This window comes from Protobothrops mucrosquamatus, unplaced genomic scaffold (genome assembly GCF_001527695.2).
Source record: "Protobothrops mucrosquamatus isolate PMUCROS unplaced genomic scaffold, P.Mucros_1.0 scaffold_18, whole genome shotgun sequence".
Lineage (NCBI taxonomy): Eukaryota > Metazoa > Chordata > Lepidosauria > Squamata > Viperidae > Protobothrops > Protobothrops mucrosquamatus.
The window spans coordinates 589,804-611,235 of record NW_015386094.1 but is presented as its reverse complement, the minus strand read 5'-3'; the positions used below and the strand labels follow the sequence as shown (position 1 = coordinate 611,235).

The window sequence follows — 21,432 nt, the reverse complement described above, 5'->3', positions numbered from 1 at the left end:
ATATAGCAAACATGTGTAGGGACCACATTGCTTGGCTAGAAGAAAAACAGGTCTTGGCTGGTAAAAGTTCAGGACAGAACATTCCAAATAGTCAATTGTAGACTAATCAATTATCCTAAACCATGTGGCAGAAATTTTAGATCTCTAAAAATTATAATGGAAATCATCAAACAATCTATGGATTGCAATCTTACTAGATTATTGCATTCTATAAAAATATGTACATACAAGTCAAATGTACAGTGAATAGAAGCGTTTCAGCCCAAATTCCCATTGTAAGAAGTTTTAAACAAGCCTCTTTTTAATTTAATATGTATATCAAGTTCCTAACAAGTATCTAACTTCTCACAAAATGTTCATCATCAAAAATGCCATCCCCCTATGCTAGCAAACAACCCATTATCTGTTTTTCTTTATGCAGATAATGTGATCATCCTCTTCCTGATACATGCTGACTTCAAAGTTAATGTTTGTTTACAGGTAGTCCTCATCTTACAACCATTTGTTAGTGACAGCTCAAACTTACAGTGGCGCTGACAAAGCGATTTGTGACAGTTTTTCACGCTTAACTGTCTCAATAATGGAAATTTTGGGCTTGATTATGGTTGTATATTGAGAAGTGCCTATATTGTAAGGAAGAAAAAAATAGAAAATAATTGTAGTAAAACAAAAGTAATTACATTAACAAAACAATGCATAAAATGTGTCATAAATAGAAAATCAAATGCAGTCAGTTTAAACAGATATTTACAGGTATTAAGAGAACTGAACTACAATTCCTCAGTATTGAAAAATGTAAAATAATTAGGAATTACATTTCATTCCTCTGCTAGAAAGAGCAAAAGGAAACTATTTCATCTTTGCACAAAAACCTAATCATTAAATTTGTCAAGCACTATGAAAATAATCACATTCCTTGTGGAATCACTCTTTTCAGGGCCAGAGAGCTGAGTTCAATGCACTTTGGCACACAAATTTATGTCTATAAAGATGAAAAAAAATGAAGGTAATTCAGTACAAGTTCTTAAGAGCAATTCTTCACTCACTGCGTTTCAGTGCAAGCTGAAGGCGGAGCTTGGTTGCATTATAGTGAAAACCCACGTGAGGATTTACTGATTGAAATACTAGTTAAAATTAATTTTGAGGGAGAAAAGTATCTATCCCAATTATTATACATTGAATCTAAGCTTGACTAATTAAAAAAAAACACACATAAGTTCAGCCTGATGTGGAATCTCAATTCACTGGGGTCTGGGTGGCCGTTATAAGAAATCACACTATGTATTCTGGATCTAGGTTTTACAGTAGGAGCAGAATTTCATATAACACTGGCCTGTGGAACAGGATTTACCTACTCTTTTAAATATTTATATATTTTCTCTGTCCCTCACAGAAGAACATATACTCTTGCCAGCTTTTGGCCTTTCCATCAAGGTTGTAGAAGGGAGGTAGACATGGCACTTTGTATTAATATCACTCCTGTTTATTAATTGCTTCAACTGTGCCAGGGAAGAAACACTTTTTTCTGTTAGCTGACAAATCCTTAAAAATCTCTTAAAAGCTAAAAAAAAAAAAAACACTCTTCCATCACAATCACTGTAATGAAGCTATCTAGAATTACATTCCAATAGATTCTTCCATGTCAAAAGATAATTAGCTGTGTTTTTCTCTTATTATTTTAATTTATGACGTTGGGTGTGCTGTACATAGACTGTTGGTCTATGGTCATGAATAAACTTTGATATTTAATGCGATACTTAATGCTATTCCTATTTCCTCTGGAAGTTGGAGAGAAGTCTTATCGTCACCATACTTTTCTCATGAGAGACGAGATTATGTATGAGATTGCTTGATTATGCAGATAGGAATCAGTTGCTTTCACTGGAAATTTTACCCAGTAGTATTTTATGCTTTGTTTTGCTTTGTTTTTGTCTTGACCCTCTTTTTGGGAGTGTAACTTTTAGCAGGAATATATGCACACATATGCCTGCGCAAATCTGTCACATTTTGGGAAATACGTTACATATATGCAGGTATGTTTTTCAGCTAGACTTAGCAACTCTAAATTAATGAGGGAAGCGTTCAACAATATATGAGTGTGCATGAATGTGCGTATAAATACGTGCATGTACATTCAATATGTCGGGGGACATATTCATTTGGGGGAATCATAATTTTTTAGGGAAATTATTTCTGTCCTTTAATTATTGGTTAAAGTTTTTTTAATATCTTGGGAGCAGGTAATCTCAAGAACTGTTCAAGTTCATAAATAATAGTAGAGCTAGCCAATTAAGATGAGCATAAAATCAGTGATCCTTTTCTTGGTCTCATCCTTTAGGATGAGTAGGTGAAACAAAAAATTTCCAGTGATACTATTGAAACTGAAATATTTCCTGTGAATATTTACTAGGCTGCTTCTATTTTTAGTTTTAAGATGCTTCTTAAGATATATTGCTTTTTTGTATTTTAATGTGTAGCTTTGATCTGTTTTATTTGCTGTATTCATCATTTAATTGGACTTTGCTTTAAGATCTCTGTTATATTTGCTGCATTATGTTTGTTAGAAGTCAAGTAGAGTTAATAAAAATAATTACTTTTATCTTTGTTACATTGTTTCTAAGGAGGAGACTATAAAGGATTCATCAGGTCAAGAGGATGAGACACAATCCTCAAATGGTGATCCAGTTTCATCTGTTGTACCAGAAATAATTCGTCCACGTCGTTGTAAATACTTTGATACAAGTATGTATTTTTTAAATCAGTTTTCAAACATTTTAAAAATGCATGGAAGTTGTACAAATATTTGGGCATTCCCATATGCAGTAAATGAACATCAGGAAAGCTAGAACCATCACAATGATGAAATCTGGAATTTTGAAACAGGTTGACCAACGCCTACTTTATGTAAGAAATTTGCACAAAAAGGCAATGATTTTTTTCTATATAGTTGAAATCTTCTGGAATATAGAAAGAGTCTCTCTTCTCAGTTCTCTAATATTTTAAAAGTATCTGCAAGGAGAAAATGTTTTCTTGTGGAAAGAGAATGTTTATGAACTTCAGAGCTCTTATCAACTGCTAGTTGGAGACAGTAAGAACTTTCTGTACAAATAAAAGATTGCCTTTTCCTTTCTTATAGAGAAAGACAATAGTTGCTGTTTGTCTTTACAGTGAAGGTACTTATCAAGGATAAATTGTCTGGGAGTGGGAGAATGATCTTTTCTAAAGTCTTATCTCTTGATATCATTGGATCTACTGAGGAACATACTAGAAGGCATTTTCTCTGTAAAGATAATGCTGGTTGGTATTCAAAACTTCTGAATTCTGTATTTGAATCTCAAGATCTACTGCCCTCCTTTCTAATACATTTCTGAGAAGAGTATAACCTGCACAATTATGTGTAAAAACATAATCCAGGTATATAGCACACATGATGCTATTACTGCATTCAAGTGAGAAAATCCTCTGTGCTCCGAGAGAGAGCATTTCTAAGTGCTGGATAACTTTTTTCTTGTTTGCTAGTGAGATAAGCTCTGAGCACTGTCACACTAAATATTGAAGAGAGGTAAAAGTGGCTGGCAGATTTGTTAAACCAGAGATTCTCCATTTTTTATATTCACAGCTAATATTTGGAAATAGAGGCTTAGCTGATATTGCTCTAATATTTATATTTGTCTAATGCTAAGAATTTTAACTAGCTTTTCTTCCATTACTGCCTGTTTTTTTGCCTAGCTTATATTTGTACTTACATATACGTATGTATGAGCAAAAATGCTGTTAACATACAGTTAATGAGTCCAAAAAATGCAGCAAAATAATTTGGTATGGTACCAAAACTAATATATGACATGGTAATTTTTAATCTACAAATCTCTGCTTCAAAATGCCATTTGTACTTTGTGTATGGAATTTGTGGGATGATGAAATGATTACATAAAATTATTTTACAATAAATTGCTTAGCTAATATATTCTGAAACATTTGTATACATCCTTCTAAAGTATATCCCTGAAAAAATATAGTTAACTTTTAGCTGTGTGGACAAATTCTCCCCGTTCTTTATATGAAGAAGCATTTCTATTTTTTAAAGTATTTTTTAAAGTATTTGCCTCTGACAAAAGCTTGTTTTATATTTTAATGCTGCTTTTTGTGACTTTCAAGATATAGATGTTCTTAAGCAACGTCTTGTTGAATGTACCAGCTCTTTAGCAATGCTATTTACCTAAATAAATATATTAGAATGTACATTTTTAAATATTTTTCAAAATTGGAAACCTCCTAGCTAACCCTAGTTCAGAGTATTATGAGTCAGGACATACCAACCACAATTAGTCACACAGAGTTGGTTGTGACATCACAGTTCAATATTTAATTAACCAACCAGATATGGGACTTGAAAAATCTTGTCTGTAGAAAAATAGTTTGTTTGAAGAAATGTAAATTCAGGATAGCTATCCCTATGTAAGTGAAAGTTGTTAATTTTTTTTAATATAGATAGTGAAATAGAAGAAGAATCTGAAGAAGACGAAGACTATATTCCTTCAGAAGACTGGAAAAAAGTAAATATGAGCTTTATGATAAACTGTCAACATAATATGACTATTATACAAATTAATTTGTGGGAAAAATCATTCCTAACATTATGAGTATTCAAAGCTCCTTATGAAGCTAGTCTCAGCTAGTTGGGGCTCAAGGAACCTTTACAGTTAAGCTATTCGAAGATTATATTTGAATGATCTCACAGACTAGGTGCTTTGCCCGAAGATCTGAAGCATGCAGCTATAGTTTATTTAAAAAATTCTAAATCTTGTTATTTAAAATGTATTGAACATTTAAGAGGATTCAGTTAATACAGCAAGATTTTGGGAGGGGGGGGGTTTGGAAAAATGTTATTAGTTACATATGCAATTTTATTATGTTTCATTGGAATTTCCTCTCTCCCCCCCCCTTTTCTTTATCCGAATGATTGTAGCTGGAAAAAAAAATTCATTGTTGTGTCTGCCTGATAACTAGTGGCCAGGTTGAAAAGCTTGTTCTGACTCAGTGCAGTTTTTTGTTTTTAATCTGACATTCAAGGGGTAACAGTTTGGTTTTGCGGATAAACTGGATCATTTATTACTTAAGTGTACTTGCCTCATACAACAAGTCAGAATTCCAGAGTCTTTTCTTATTCATGAGCAAGGAAAGCAAAGGAAACCTTAATTTTATATGCAAGTAATCTGCTTTGCCACTTTCTAACTAGACACAATCTGAAGTTGTGGTTTATAGTTGTTGCAAACTCTTTGCATTTGGCAGCAGCAAGTTCAGAATTTGGATCGAAACTTAGCTTGTCCTTTTTTTCTGAGTTCCTGATTTGGGAGCTACTTGGCAGTTTTTGAAAAAATGCTATAGAATCTGGAATTTTTATTGGCACATTTGGTTATTATTAAGCCCATGTAATAGTTTACATTGCATAAAGAAGTCAATATATGAACAAATATACTTATTTCATACTTTTAAAATGTTTTTTATTCCAATTGGTATTTGACTGTCTTTCTAGTTATTGAACAGTATGGTGTTTGATCTATGATTACAGATGATTTATATTTTTTTCCAAACAGGAAATCATGGTGGGCTCCATGTATCAAGCTGAAATTCCGGTTGGTATAGCTAAATATAAAGAGAATGAGAAAGGTAAAGTAATTGGCAATTCGTTTTAATTAAGGTTGCAATTAAGATTTTAGGCGAGTTCTTGAGGCGTTCACTTCAGTAAGGTTGATGTATAAAATTCTTGCAATTCATAAAGAATTCATAAGAATAAGGTATAAGATATAAAAAACATACAGGGAAGCTTAATATTTATTCATACAGTGGAAATTATATGTAGAAAATAGAAGCTAGCTTTGAACATCATTTTAAACAAATTAGTTTGTTTGCCTTGTGTTTCTAATACTTTTAAATTAAATTAAATTATGTAAACTGAAACCACTTTGATTTATTTAAAAATATGGTTAAACAAACTGGCTCAGATATACAGACACACATATACAGACACAGAAGAGCAAGGAATGATTCAAACACTTGTGCATGGTTTCCTTACCAGTTACAAAACCGGATTTCCCATTACCAGGTGCAGGCCTTTCTGTTGCATCTCCCATGTATGTAACTTCAAAATTCCTAATATCCCACGAGTTACTGATTAATAATATCTCAAGCCATCAGTTCAACAGCACAATCCTATGTATTATAATTGAATGGAGTGGAGCTTACATAGAAACCAGCCTAAATTATAGCAGCCATAATAGTGAAACATTTTTTTAAGAAATTGTAGCTGTGGTGCTTTGGTGGTTGCAGAAACTCTAAGAACAAATTGGTTGAGCAACTCCAACACTTCCTGGCAGTTGGAAAGTTGGTATAATCTGCAAATGTAATGTCATTAGAAATCAAGTTTGCACTTACCTGGAACTGGATGAAATAAGTAAAAAAAACAAAACAAAAAAAAACCAGGATGAGGCATTTTTCTGAATCTCTTTGCTAGAGAAAATGCTTTTCTCTTTAATTCAGGTCTCCTATTTTTCAGTAATATTTTAAAAAATCAGAAATTTATGAACTGTCTTAGAGGCAAGATAAAATGCAAAGAATTATCTGATCTCTAAGTAATGTTAGGAAATATGTAATTATCTGTCTCTAATTTTAGTGTATGAAAATGATGATCAATTGCTATGGAATCCAGATTACTTGACTGAAGATAAAGTGATTGAATTCCTTAATGAAGCCTCCAGGCGAATAGGCGATGAGAGAGGAATTGATGCAATTCCTGAAGGATCCCATATTAAAGATAATGAACAGGTATATCAAATATATGGAAAGCTTCATTTGCCAACAGAGCTTTCCCACTGGCTACAAATCCCCCAATCCTCCTGCTTATTTTGCTACCTACATTTTTGTTAAAATTTGCCCTGGAGGGTTGTGAGCTGTCCAGAACAATGTGGTTGATGAAAAGAGACAGAAAATCGGGAAAAATTGGTTCATTTTTTCCATCAGAAGAGGCATTTTAAGCAGGCTACTCCTTCAGGATGTTCCTGTCAGAGGAATAATATTCTATATCCAATCCCTAACATTTTAGAACATCTTGAAGAGATGATTTGGAATTTTTATATTAGCTATAGAAAAACCTGGAGGTCGAAGTTCATATTGCCTGAGCTCTGTCATTTTTAACATTAGAATTTTAAAACACAAGTCTAAGATGACAATTTGGACTTCTTCTTTTGCAGGCTTTGTATGAATTAGTGAAATGTAGTTTTGATACAGATGAAGCATTAAGAAGATTGAGATTTAATGTAAAAGCAGCCCGAGGTATGTATGATTTATTTTTGTTTAATGTGTTTCACTATTGTGAATTTCTACATCTTTTTTTAAATTTGTTACATTTATACAAACACACACACACATATATAGACACAGTGACTTTCATACTTAGTTTAGTTGAATATTTTATTCTCTTAAACTTCAGCTCTGGTGTACACATATATTGCAGTAACCATATTTTCCTTCTGGTAGATATGGAGAAAGAGTTCATCTGAAGATTCCATGTAATTGGGGTGGTGGAGGAGGTGGGACGGGAAGAGGACAGGGAAGACCTAATTCATAGCACATCTTTTGCTGTGGAGGTATTTCCATACTACCTTGGTTATCTTGAAAACTAGTATAGCGTAAAAAAGATAATGATGGCAAATCATGGCATTGTATTTTCACAGTGCAATGATTTCTGTAAGTCTGTATGAATGTGAAGAGCTTCTGTGCAGAAAAGATTTTGTCTGCTCTGAAAATGAAAAAGGACAGAAAGGAAGGAGTGGTCCTTTTCTAGATTCTGCTTTCTAAACCAATTAACCCCCAACCCTACCCTAGGAAATAAATTAGGCAGGAAGACGCTTACAATACGAAGCATTGCTCACTTTCCCCATGTACTCTAACTTCACTATAAGGAGCTTCCCCGTTTCCAAAATACCTTTATCTAAATAAAATGTCACATCTGTACCAAACATATGAGACATGTTATCATTTTTAATACTTAAGAATTCATACATAGACTAAGCATTCATACATAGACTTCCTTCTTTGACTTGAAGTTCTTATTTATGTATTGTATTATTTTAATTCAGAGGAGCTGTCTGTCTGGACAGAAGAAGAATGTAGAAATTTTGAACAAGGTTTGAAAGCTTATGGAAAGGATTTTCACTTAATCCAAGCAAACAAGGTTAGTAACTTGTATAATGATGAAAGCCTTATAAGGTGGCGGATTTCAATTTGCTTTCTCTCAACACACAGAGTTAGAAGAGGCTCAGTAGTTCATGGCCATCATGGTAATGACAGAAATGATCCATGTTACTGAAGGCCTAAGTAGCCTGAATATAAAATACTTATTTTGTCTCTGACCTGCAAACCTAAAATTGCCTTTCCAGCTGTTCCAGTTTGGAAAGTTAATTTGAATGAAGTCACATTTTTATTGTAATGAAGGCAATACCTCGACTTACAACCATTTATTTAGTAAGTTTGAATGTCTGTAGAAGTTCTCAGTCATCCAGGTCATGGTTGTCCCAAAGGTGCTTTTTTCAGGAGGCAACTGAACTTTCTTGTGTTTCTTTTGAAGACGTTTCGCTCCTCATCCAAGAAACTTCTTCAGCTCTGACTAAATGGTGGGAAGGATTTATGTTGCTTGCAGAGAGATGGTAATTTGTATTCCTTTAGAGAGTCATTGAAACCATCTGGAGGTTTACCTGTGTCCTCAGGGTCACCTGAGTAGTGCAGATGTGTGTGGAGCCTAATAAGTTTGAAGTTGCAACAGCACTGAAAAAAGTGACTTCCAACCGTTTTTCGCAACGACCGTTGCAGCATTCCGGTGGTTATATGATCAAAATTTAGACAGTTGGCAACTGGTATATATTTATGATGGTTGCAATGTCCCAGGGTCATGTGATCATCTTTTGCAAATTTCTGGCAAGCAAAGTCAATGGAGAAGCCAGATTCACTTAACAATCATGTTATTAACTTAACAAGTGCAGTGATTCACATAACAACTGTGGCAAGAAAAGTCGTAAAATGGGGCAAAACTCACTTAACAATTGTCTTGCTTAGCAATGGAAATTTTGGGCTCAATTGTGGTGGTAAGTCAAGGACTACTTGTGTTATTGCTTAGTTTTACTCTAATATGGCACTTAAAGAGTGCTTTTAGCTTTGACCTCATGAGGCCTCAGTATGACAAATGCAGTTATTCTCAGTTATAGAATGTTATGATCCTTTAACAGATTGAATTTTCCTTGCCCATATTAACAGTGATTATCACTGATCACCAGTGGCTATCACTTAACCGTCATTAAGATTGAGGTTGACCATGTTGCCACATAATCACTTTCCATCCATCTTAAACAGAGAATCTTGTTAACTTTAACCATGCTTAAATTTAGGGTTAAGTTAGAGCCCTGGCATTACCATGTGCCAATCTTAGAAAAGCTGTTAAATCCCATTTCGCCCATAGCATCCTACAATGCTGATGCATGTCCTACTCCCCTTATGTTACCCAGTTGGATCTTCAAGCAGTCATTATTTAATGTTTAGCAGTACCTTTAAATTGAATTATTTAAAGCAGACAGGGGCATTATGGAGAAATTACTACGGCTCCTTATCTTTGAAGTGCTGCTGTCAAATCATTGGCTCTAATATGGTCAGTGTATCAGGACATTTAATATTGATTGCATCTCTCAAACCCTTTTGTTTATACTATTACACTATTTGATTGCAGTTCTAGTGGCTTATGCAATTGTGGCACTAATTCTATTGGGCTATACAGTAGTTTTATTGAGATTCAGTTTCTTTGATTGTACAGAATTCTGTTTGTCTCTTTAAAAGCCTTTGCACCCCAGAAAGACAATTCAGTGTTTTCTAAGGCTGTTAAGACTTTTGATTTGCCTCCTGCTTACAATCCATTGTTGTTGTCAATTAGCTAAAATATTGAGTTCTTCTTTTTTCCCCTCCCTTTCTTAGCAAGAATTCAGTTATTAAAAAAATCATGATTTTCTGTGTGTGTTATTTCAAATAATTCTTCATCACATCTACTCCATGACAGTGGAATTCTTCTCCAGCAAACTCAACAGGATTTTATTCTTTAACAGAAGCAGTGTTTTTTTGTTCCCTGATTAAAAAACTGATTTGCCTGAGATTTGACTTACAAAGGTCTATTTTTGATTATTGTTTGCATTATAGTTCTACTATCTTATTCTAGCATTATTTAAGCAAATGAATATGTAGGCAAGATTAGAGTACCAGCACAATCATGATGATGATGTTAGTGGTGATATGCAGTTGTCAAGTATTACAAAGTCAAAAAGGGGGGTTGCATGATGTTTGAGAGGAAAAAAAAATAAAGAGCAATTTATTATCTGCTGGCTTATCTGTATTGAATATTCCCTTTCCTATAGATATGTCCTTTAATGTGAATTTTATATTAAAGTAGATTTTATTCTTGGTGTGTAATAAACACAGGTACGAACAAGATCTGTCGGAGAGTGTGTAGCATTTTACTACATGTGGAAAAAATCAGAACGATATGACTTTTTTGCTCAGCAGACAAGATTTGGTAAAAAGAAGTACAATCTCCATCCTGGTGTAACGTAAGTCTTGTTGATTATTCGTTTGTTTCCTCATTGTACTAAAATAATTTGTTTTTTAAAAATGACAGTTTTTTTAATTAATTAGAAATGAAAGTGTTTCTAGTCATCAATCTGAATGCCACTTTTGTATTACATTAGAATATTATGTTGTCTTCTCAAAAGTACAGATGCTATTATTGAAACTGCAACTTTATCCTTTATATCGAAGATCCAGATTATATGTCTCATTTTCCCACAAATGTGACCTATATTATAACTGATAAGGAATATCAGTTTGGAAAAGTATAAGAAAAGTAATTGAATGAAAATTTCAACTGAGATTCCTCTGATCTGAATCTAGGATTACACTCATCTTCTCTCTTTTGTAAAAACATTATAAAAAGGGAGGAGCTTGCTAAGTGTGCCAGTTACCTCAAAAAATTCTGTGCACATTTATGCACAGAAATAACCCCAAGTCACCTAGGAATAAAACAAAAAAAATATAGACAATAGAGACAATAAATAAAAGGATCATAGAAATAGTTTAAAAACTTCAGTAGCTTGGCATAGAAATGTTACTTTAGGCAAGCCTTTGTAGTATTGTTTATAATAAATCTCCATTCAAAATTTAAAATGGATTATTCTTTGAATGTCTTAAATGGACACTTTCTACTAAGGTGTATCATATTAGAATGATGCCTTAGGGCAGGGGTGTCAAACTGCCGGCCCACGGTCCGGATGCATCATGCCGAAACCGTGCCCACCCCATTGCCGGCAATGGAAAAAAGTCGTGATATATCGTGACACGTCACATGACGTTGCGAGTTTGACACCCCTGCCTTAAGATTACTGGTCATTTAACAACCACAGTTGGAACTGGCAACTCCATCACTAAGTGACATGGTTGTTAAGAAAGATATCACATGATCATAATAGGTTTATAATATCACTTTCTCTATGGTTATTAAGTGAATCACGTTATTAGGCAAGACTTCATATGACCACAACTTGCAATTTTATAGCTGGCGTCTCCATTGACTTTATTTGTCAGAAGTCAACTGTGAGACATGCAGATGGAGATCATGTGACTGCAAGACACTGCAACAGTCATAAATGTGAAGACCGATTATAAAGTTATTTTTTTAGCCCCACCATAATTTTGAACAATGACTAAATAGGGCAGCCATTAAGTGAGGGCTGGCTGTATTCTCTAGTACTTTCAGCAAGAAATAGAAATCATAAGCAAATCATATGCCAAGTTGTAAACAAATTAATTGTTGAATTTCAAAACAATTATTGAATTTCTAGGGTTTTACTCTATTATTTTTTATCTTAATACATATTCATTGAATTTGAGCTTTTTATCTTAAGTACGATAATAGAACTTGCTTAGATCATATATATCACCATGCCATTTATCTGGTTTTGCTTTAGCATAATATGATTTAATATATGTGCAAACCAGGCAAATTTGTCTTCTTCAAAAAGAACTATGGTTTTAAAATCTTGGCTTAGCATTAGGTGAATGCAGATTGTTCAGTGTAGGACTTCAAGTGAAGCATATTTGAAGAGCAAATTTCTTGATCATTTTTTTAAAGGGACTACATGGATCGTCTTTTAGACGAAAGTGAAAGTGCGGCATCCAGCAGAGCTCCTAGCCCTCCTCCTACAACTTCCAATAGTAGCACCAGCCATTCAGAAAGAGAGGACAGCACAACCAGCAATAGTAATCAAAATGGTAGGTAAAATACCTTCTTCCATCTAAATTCCCTAAGGTGCATTCTTTAAGCCAACGAAGTACATTTTTGCAAGTAATTTTCATCTAATTTTAATTTTTTCTTCTTTACCTTTTTCTGTTTGTGTCATTTGTTAAGATGGAAGCTACAATATTCAATTCTGCAAAAATGTATTTGGGGTCAGAAAAATACATGGCTCATGTACAGACTGCAGCCTCTTAATGACAGGATTATCTTAAATATTTTATTTATTTGTCTGTTAGATTCATATCTTACCTTTCTCAAAGAACTGAAGTGTTGGTGCTCCTTCTATCTCTTGTTTTCCCCTAACTCGTCTACTGTGGAGTAGCTTGGACTAAGAGAGAAAGATTAGCCAAACCTTCCCTTGAAATTTCCATCACTAAGGGTAAATTTAAAACTGCATTTTCCCAGCCCCTAATGTAACATCTCAATGCAGTTCCAGAAATAATAATATTAAGTAAGTAGAAGCAGGGGAAAATACATACCAGATGGCATACCTTATTTAAATGCAAAGAAATTTAAATCAAATTTAGTATGGGTTATGATGTCATCAACCACTTTTGTAGTGTGTCACTCAAACTATTTAAAAGCTAAATAGTTACAAATTGGGCGAATATGCATTCTGTATATAAGTTTTATGGTTTGTTTTTTTTAAGATGGTAGTTCTTTCTTTTCTGTTTTATATTCTCTTTTCTTTCTAGGTGTATCTACTAATGGGCCAAGTGAGTTATCAAATAAAGATGACATGAAAATTGAAGGACTGCACATAAATGGACCAACTGGCAAAAAAACGCAACTTGTAGATTTTGATACAAATGGTTACGAACCCGAAAATCTTTCCAATCATTCTAAACTTCCTCATTCAAATACAAGGCATGATCTTGAAGATACAAATGAAAGGCCTGTGAAAAGGAGAAGAATCAACAGCAGTGACAAAGAGTGCCCAGCTTCCTCTGAAAATTTCCAAGAAACAGTGGCCCATGGGAATTGTGAAGACCAGGACACTGTGGGTGACTGAACACATTTCATTCAAATAATTGTATGGGATGTCTGCATTTTCAGGGTTAATAGGTTCTCTTTACAGATTCAAATCCCATAAAATAATTTATGGAGATTTTGAAATACATTTTAATTGCTTCCTAATCCTAGCCAAGGTTACAGTATACCTTTTAAAATCCTGAAATGCAGATATAGCAGGAGGGAGAACTTTCTGTCAGAGAGCCCGTTGCTATAGAATTGATTTGAGAGTTGTGGGTTTTTTAGGCAAATTTCTTTAGGTTCCTTCAGGGCACTAACCTGTTATATGTAAATTATACTTTGAAAAATAGCTTAAAATTCCCAAGCAGAATTGATAAAATGGAAGTGAAAAAAGAAGCAATACTGAACAGTTAAGGAATGCCGGTAAATCCTGAAAGTTGCATGAGAATTCATTGGTGTGTGTGTATGTATATGTGTGTCAACGTGTGGGCATATGTATATATGTATACATATGTGTGTGTGTTTATCTGTGTATATACATATACATATATATATATATATATATACACATATATATGAATGAATTATATTTTAAAAATAAACCAAGAGGTTTGTATGTAAAATTACTGACATCAGTGATGTCTTTCCATATTCTTATCTGGAAATAAGAAATACTTTCTGTATTTTTCCAGATTTTGTAGCCTTTGAAAGATTTTTGCAATACTAAAAAGTGTGTAATTTTCATAACTTGTACAGTATGGTAAATTTTTGATCTTCTGAGAGTTGATCTGAGGATTTGTCAGCTTCACTTTATTTTGCTAAAGCCTTTTTTTATTAATAAAAGTCATGTTTCAGAAAGCAGTAGAAATTTTAAATATTTAAATTGCTTACCCAAATTAAGAATATCAGAATTTTCAAACTTTTATCTTGGGACAAATGGTGACTTAAAAGTTTTTAGATTAGCATGATGCTATGATTGCACAAGTGTTCTTGCTTATAATTGTTTTTCAGATTTCTTTTTATGAGATAAGAGTCTAAAAATATCAGCTAAAGGCTTTAATGTTGCTAACTCTTGTTAGTCAAGGTCATCCATTACCTTATTTATCAGTTTATATGTACATTTTGGTGAGCACAGTAGAATTAGGAATTGAATTAATTAAATCTGGCTACCTTGATGAGGAACAAACGCTTAGCCTGCATGCTGTGGGTCCTTATGCTGCATCCAACAAATCCATGGATTAACTGCTTCTGAGGAAGTAGTAAAGTGTGGGTAGTAGTTATTATGGCGTGTATGTGTACTAATATGCATGGATTTGAGGTACTGTAAGGGTTGTTAACCTTCTTTACATTTGAAACAAATCCTTGTCAGTCTGGGAATAGTTTCAGTAGTGTCAGTTCCCATCTATAAAAGGATTTGGATTATGGCCATAATGAAGGTTTACAGAATCAATCACTCAATGACATATAAAGTCTTTCATTTTTTTGTTGCCACTTTGGCTATATAAAACAAAGTTAACCATGTGCTCGTCTTGGGGCTTACTTGAAATGTTATAATTATATCTTCAAGTTGATTTGCTCATTTAATGATTTGGCAAAATAAGAGTTGATTTTAATTATTTAGTCCACTAGTCTTTTAGATTGTCCCAACACAATTTTGTTGCTAGTTCCTGGAAATATCTTTTTTTTTTTAGCCTTCTGCTTTCTCATGAAACATTTTTGATGAATTCCATGCTTTAACATTATAGGACTAGTATTTATTGTCTGTTGCTTACAAGCAGTATAACATGTATAGATGAAATATTTAATCTTTTAAATTTTACTGCTTTGGGGAAAGTGCCATGGCTGACCAAACCCAGTTTTGTTAATATGAAAATCCAAAGTTTTTGTAGCCTCGTATCAAAGATTATGTTTTAAAAAGTATATCAAAGCAAGGCAGTGCAATGCTTTTAGAAACCTTATTGCAACTTTTGAAGGCCTATTTTCTGTTCCTTGTCTGTATTTTTGCAGGGTGGAAATGCTTGCAAGACTGTTCATAGGAAAGTTTATAAATATATTGTTCTCAGGCTTGTAAGTAAAATATAGCACTGTGTACATTTTTTTAGAAACTTTACTTTGGTCTTTAATCTTACCTTTAATGGTATGCCTAAGAAAATCCTGACATTCCATACTCAATATGTAATGCTCAGCTGTTTTTAAGTATTTAATTGTAATGTACATCTCATTTATGCAGGTGTTTATACAATATTTTATTCATGTTCTTTAAAATGCAGCCACTATAACTTGATAAAGACATTGCACTAGTAGTACTATTTAAAAAATCTTGTAATTTAGCAACCAGTTCAAACAGCTTTTAGTGCAGTTTGGAAAAGATGAAACCACATTGCTTCCAAATTGGTCTGAAAAGTCAGTACAGCTTTGTATAGTGATTGTAATGTATATTTTAAGCACTATTGTGTCCTGATCCATAAAGTGCATTGTATGCAGTCTGAATCAAACCTTCAACTCAACAGGCCTGACTGTTGGCTTTATAAAGGGTTTAAAATGATATTTTGAAAGAAATCAAAAAAAATTGCAAAGTAGTTTTTATAAATTTTTCACATAGTAATTTTGCACTGTTGGTAATTCCTGTGTCTCTTACCTAGCTCCCTGTCTGCAATTCTGGAAAAGCTTATTAAAGTATTTTTTTAAACATATTGCTTATATAAATACAAATATTGAGTACTTAAGAGTGGAATTTGTTTCTTTTAAGAGAATGTGAAAATGCTGCTTAATAATATGGGAGAGAATACTTGAATTGTTCAATAATAGTTTTAGCAAACCTTTGCACTTCGAAATAAAATTCTGTACTTCACACTAGTTTCAAACTAAACTCCAGATATTTAATGACAATAGGGTTTTTTAAAAAAAACAAAAAACAATTAGGGATAAACTGAGATGTATACATTCTTGCTGTGAAATTAGAACTGTAATATCTAAGTCTGAATATTTTTGTTGAGGGTATTTACCAATAAAATATAATCATTTCTTGACATACCACAGAATATAGAGCTGAATTAATTGTTGTAATAAAAAAGATCGCTATTAGAAGTATTGAGAAATTACTAGCCCAGATAGAATTTGTTTCTTAGATTATAGATTATTTTTAAATACATTCATATCTTCAGTAAAGAAAAATGAAAAGTTGTAACAATGATTTAATAAATAAGGAAGAGTTTGGTAAAGCCAGGATCTTATAAGGCTATATTCATATAAGTACAAATTTAAAAATTATAGTGCTTGGAGTTAATATGATGTTAGGAAATTATAAAAGAAAATCAAACAATTTTTATTTTATGATCATTTGCATGGAAAATCAGTAAAATGCTAAACTATGTCTTGGTTCTATTTTATATAAATTATGTTTAGATAAAATAGAAACAGGAAATAAACAACTTTAAAGAATGACCTGTAATCTTCCCATTTTGATGTCCTCCAACTATTTTGAATGACACCACCAAATTGGCTAGACATGATGCAATTATAGTATAGTACAATAGGGTTTCATGCAAGGTTGGATATATTGGCAGAAAACAAATTATTTTAGGTAGAATCTAGTACTTTCCACCCCCAAAAGTACTCTTTAGTTTATTCTCAAGGGTTGTCACAGGTACCTACAAATCTAAGCATTCAATAAAGATGGAATAATGGAATATGATTATTGTGATTAAGATACGATGGTTAATAATTAAAAACATTAATACCATACATGTGAATGGGAGAACCAGTATAGTAATTTTGACCAAAGAAACTTCATCTTGGTTAAGAGAAGAAATAATACTCAGATATAAGGAGAGGCGGGAATAATCTTTATTCCTTTTTTCATTTTTTATTATAATTAGATGATGCAATCAAGACTTCTCCATTATTCAAGCTTGTTGTCTTGAGATAAAATATAAGTTAGCTAAATATTTTTGCTGGTGTGTAAAGAAACAATAATATAGACCTGGAAAAGTTTTAAATCATTCTAAAGTATTAAAATTTCCACATACATACAGAAATAGGGACATTATTTTTAAAATAACTATTATATATCACCCTTGAGTCAATCCTGAGTTCATGGAGACATCTATAGTTTTCTTGGCCAACAGTAGAGAAAGAGTTTGGCCTTTTTAAATGCATTTATTCATCTGTTAAATGTATAGCCTCAGTTTTTCCCCAGAAGTTTAAGGTAGTAAATTTACACTGAGTGATGTTTTATTGAAACAACAGTCTTATGAGGTAGGTTGGACTGAATGGTTGTTTAATAACACGCTGAAGGTCAGCCTGAACAGATTTCTTTGGGCCAGCTCAACCACTGCATCGTAATTGCTAATATGTGATGAAGAGATGCTTTTATTCACATATCCTAGCAATATTTTCTCAATATTAAAAAACATATCTATTTTTGAGGAGTAGAGAGATAACAAAGTCCTTGAAGTGGCAAATACCAACTTAGTATGGGGGAAGACAACTCAAAGCTTTCTCATATATTTGTCACATTTCAGTGCATCCAACTTGCCTCTCTCAGCCCAACTCACCTCACAAGGTTGTTGTGGAGAAAATAGGAGGAAGATGTGCTGAATGTTTACCACCTTGAGTTATTTGTAAAAAAAAATACTAAATACAGATAATGACTAGTTTCACAAAGGAGGCAACTACTATTGAATCTGTTACACCGTTAGAGTTCACTAAAAAGTGGTGCCAAAGCCTAAGATAATTAACAGTATATTTAAAGTATAGTATAACTACATCTATTGTCACTAAAATATTGAAGTCTTATAAAAGCCAGAACAAAAAAATGTAAATGGAGACATTCTTGATTTATTTAAGCCAGTACAAAAATACATAGCACATAAAAGTTATACAATAAAAATGTTTATTCCTAATGCTGGATTGCTCTATATAGGAAAAATAGTAACAGGAAGTTTTAACAGTGTAGAAAATAAAACTATTAAGACTTGCTTACCTAGGCAGTATATATATTTTCTAAAACTTGGCACTAAAAATGTGTATATTACAAAAAAGCAAATCAACTGAGAACTATTTTATATGGCAGTAAATCTATCCAGTAGATTAACATTTTCTCTAACAAGTACCTGAGCGCAACTGCCTCAGTAGAGCAAGTTAACAAAAATACAATAATTTGACTGAATTATGAGAATTTCAGTCTAACAGCATCCCTTATTCTACATGTTTATTTGCATAAATTGTCCATAAGCATTTTATGAGAATTTTGGTGCACAGTATAATTAAGGTAACAGTAGACCAAGGCAGCTGTGTGCTAAGTAATCCATTTTTTAGCCTGCATTACCTAAATGCTACCATTATCTACTTAACAAGCCAGCATAAGTAGACAAGAAAATATATTCTACTGTAATAGATCCCTTTAATCTACTTTCAAAGTCAAGACAATTCATTCTTCTAAATAGCTGGCAGGTGCAAAATCTAGAGTTAATATTTTGATTAAAATATTGGTTCTGATAATTGATTTACAGCAGTTGGAGAAACTACACTTCTCTTTATGTAGAACTGACTCTTCTGTGAACTCCGGAACCACCAACAATCATAGTGTTTAAATTCAGTGGCAAAGCAATAATAAATGAAGGAATGATCTTCCATGATTTAGAATTGATAACAAAAAAATGTAAAGGCAAAAGATGATTTAACACATCTTAGGCAAAGGGGAAAAAAATCTGCACACCCAAATTCCACTATTTCCTCCTCTCCCCCCCCCCCCAATTGTTGCTGGCTAAGACATCATTTACCCAAAAGAAAAACATGGAGCCTGTGACATTTAAAAAGTTGCTGCTTCTTGCTTGAATCAATTTACTCTCCTCCTAAATGGACAATAGTCTAGTGACCAAAGGTTTCAAAGCTATTAGCTATTGCTAATGACTGGAAGGGGTTTCTCATTATGTGGAGAACAGGGCTTTCAAATCACAGTAAACCTACTGTAAGACCATTGTAAGATTTGCACATGTAGTTCATCCCTCAAAACAGCAATAAATCTGCAACATTATGAAAGAGTATTTCTGAGGCTGCAAAAGGCTCAAGATCATCATGTGGCTATGAAGCTCCAGGATTCTCTTTTCTTGCTTTATGTTAGATTAGACTATTCCAGAAAAACTATTAGAGTTACCCACTCTGCGTACTGCAAGTACGCACTCTGAAATTCTGTGTTTACTTTCAACAGTTTAAGGCTAAAAGAATGTATTTTAAAGTGCGCCAAACAATCTGTGCGATCTCAGAGAGCAACTTACTACTGCAATAGGATTTCTTGTTAGAGTTGTTGCAATGTCCAGCATATAGTTCTTTGTCCCTCCACTAACAAAGTCATAAATATGCAAAACAGTAATAATTACATGCTAAATAATGTCTCCAGTACACATAATTCGGATTTTTGGTGCCAGATCGGAAATGACTGCATATTTATATTTAACACAGAATATGTAAAATTTACCTGTTTCACAGACTTCATTTTAGAGTTAAATTTAACTCACAAAGCAATTAAGGGCATAACTGTATCTTACATGCAAGATCATGGAGATAGGAAAAAACAGGCAGGACAACCCGAGGCCAACTGAGTGGGGCAGGATAAAATTACTTCATTTTTGTTAGTGTCATATGATAATTTTGGTACCCACACTTCCTCAGGCTTGACAATCATGAACCAGGTAGAAAGGAAGAAATTCACTTACAATCTCAGCTTCTTGGATGAGAAATCTTTTACATTCTGATAATTTTAGGATTTAACTTTATTTCTTTTTAAAATACAGAAAAATTGTAATGCTTTAAAAAAATTAATAATTGAAAGGCGTGTAAGTTTTATTAAAAGGCATAAGCTTTTATGAATTGTAGCTCACTTCACTGGATGCATGAAGTGAATAAACAGATGAAGCATTTGAAAAGAAAATGCAGCAAGTGGAGGAGAAAAGAGTAGTTATGCACATACAGGTTACATGTGGGACATTATCAATTAGTAATAGCAATGTATTAAAATCACTTGTGTTTGTTAAACCTTAGATAGCTGAAGATTTTTTATGTGAGATGATCCTGCAGTTTTGTTTTAAAATTGCAAATATGAGCTACAATTCATGAAAGCTTGTGCCTTTTAATAAAGTCTTGTTAGTAAAAAAAAAAAAAAAAAAAAGTCCTACCAACTATTATAAATTTTTGGCTGCCAAACTCACAGAGTTCTCCTTTACAATGTCTTTAATGTTTAAAAGAGCTTATTATATTTTGCAGTCTCACTATGTACCAGGCCAGGAATTTGTGTGGTTCACTGAGTCAAATAAACTGAAGCTAGGTTTTCTTTAGAGAAAAGCAAACTGGATTTCATTCAGCAGAATATTTTGCTTTGAGCCATTTTTCAACATGGTCTGAATTTGACAGATAGTGCTTTAAAATTCAGAATTTTCTGGATAAACACACTCTAGATATCTACACTCACTCTCAGGGTGAGTGGCATACAATAGGGCAACTGATAATAGAATATACTATCATTTCTTTTAAAGACTTGTGTTGGAGACATTGTAAATCTGATTTGCTTTGCAACAATACGAAGACCTCAAACAGATAGAAAAGCTTCATTTGTAAGTCTGGTGAGGCTCCTTTGAAAACAGCTTCTACCACATCAATGTAAACACCCAGGACTGCACTTACCTCAAAACGGAAGGGGCCTGTTGAATGATTTAGCAAAATATGTGAACCCATTTCAAAAAGCAAGCTAGAGATGATAGACTGGGGGTATAAGAAAGAATAACTTCCAATAGCATGCTTTTCTATGTCCAAAAAGCTTCAATAAAAGTTTGAAAAAAATATTTTTTTCCCCAGAAATAAATGTGCATTTCAAAACACTTAAATCACAGAAGGGCAAACTCTCATTTATAACAATCTTTTAAAAAGCTATAACCTTTAAAAAAAGCAAGTGATGAGATTTTTCTTTAAAAAAGCACACAGATTGCATAGAAAAAAGCTAAGTAAATAAAAGAAAACCTTTTACTGGGGAAAAAAATTCCACATTTTAGCACTGTAGTTTGCTTTTCTCATTTCTTCAG

General features: G+C 33.1%; 1 protein-coding gene across 1 annotated transcript in view; it reads left to right on the top strand.

Moving 5' to 3' along the window:
* Positions 1-20,492, top strand: part of MIER1 (MIER1 transcriptional regulator) — a 51,905-nt gene extending 31,413 nt beyond the window's left edge. Inside the window, exons 5-14 of the mRNA XM_029286976.1 lie at positions 2,622-2,742; positions 3,169-3,297; positions 4,492-4,556; positions 5,598-5,670; positions 6,674-6,825; positions 7,251-7,332; positions 8,139-8,233; positions 10,516-10,643; positions 12,221-12,360; positions 13,081-20,492. Of these exons, the coding sequence (XP_029142809.1) occupies positions 2,622-2,742; positions 3,169-3,297; positions 4,492-4,556; positions 5,598-5,670; positions 6,674-6,825; positions 7,251-7,332; positions 8,139-8,233; positions 10,516-10,643; positions 12,221-12,360; positions 13,081-13,397 (1,302 nt within the window). The 3' untranslated portion in view covers positions 13,398-20,492. The remainder of the gene's footprint in view (positions 1-2,621; positions 2,743-3,168; positions 3,298-4,491; positions 4,557-5,597; positions 5,671-6,673; positions 6,826-7,250; positions 7,333-8,138; positions 8,234-10,515; positions 10,644-12,220; positions 12,361-13,080) is intronic.
* Positions 20,493-21,432: the final 940 nt, after the last annotated feature.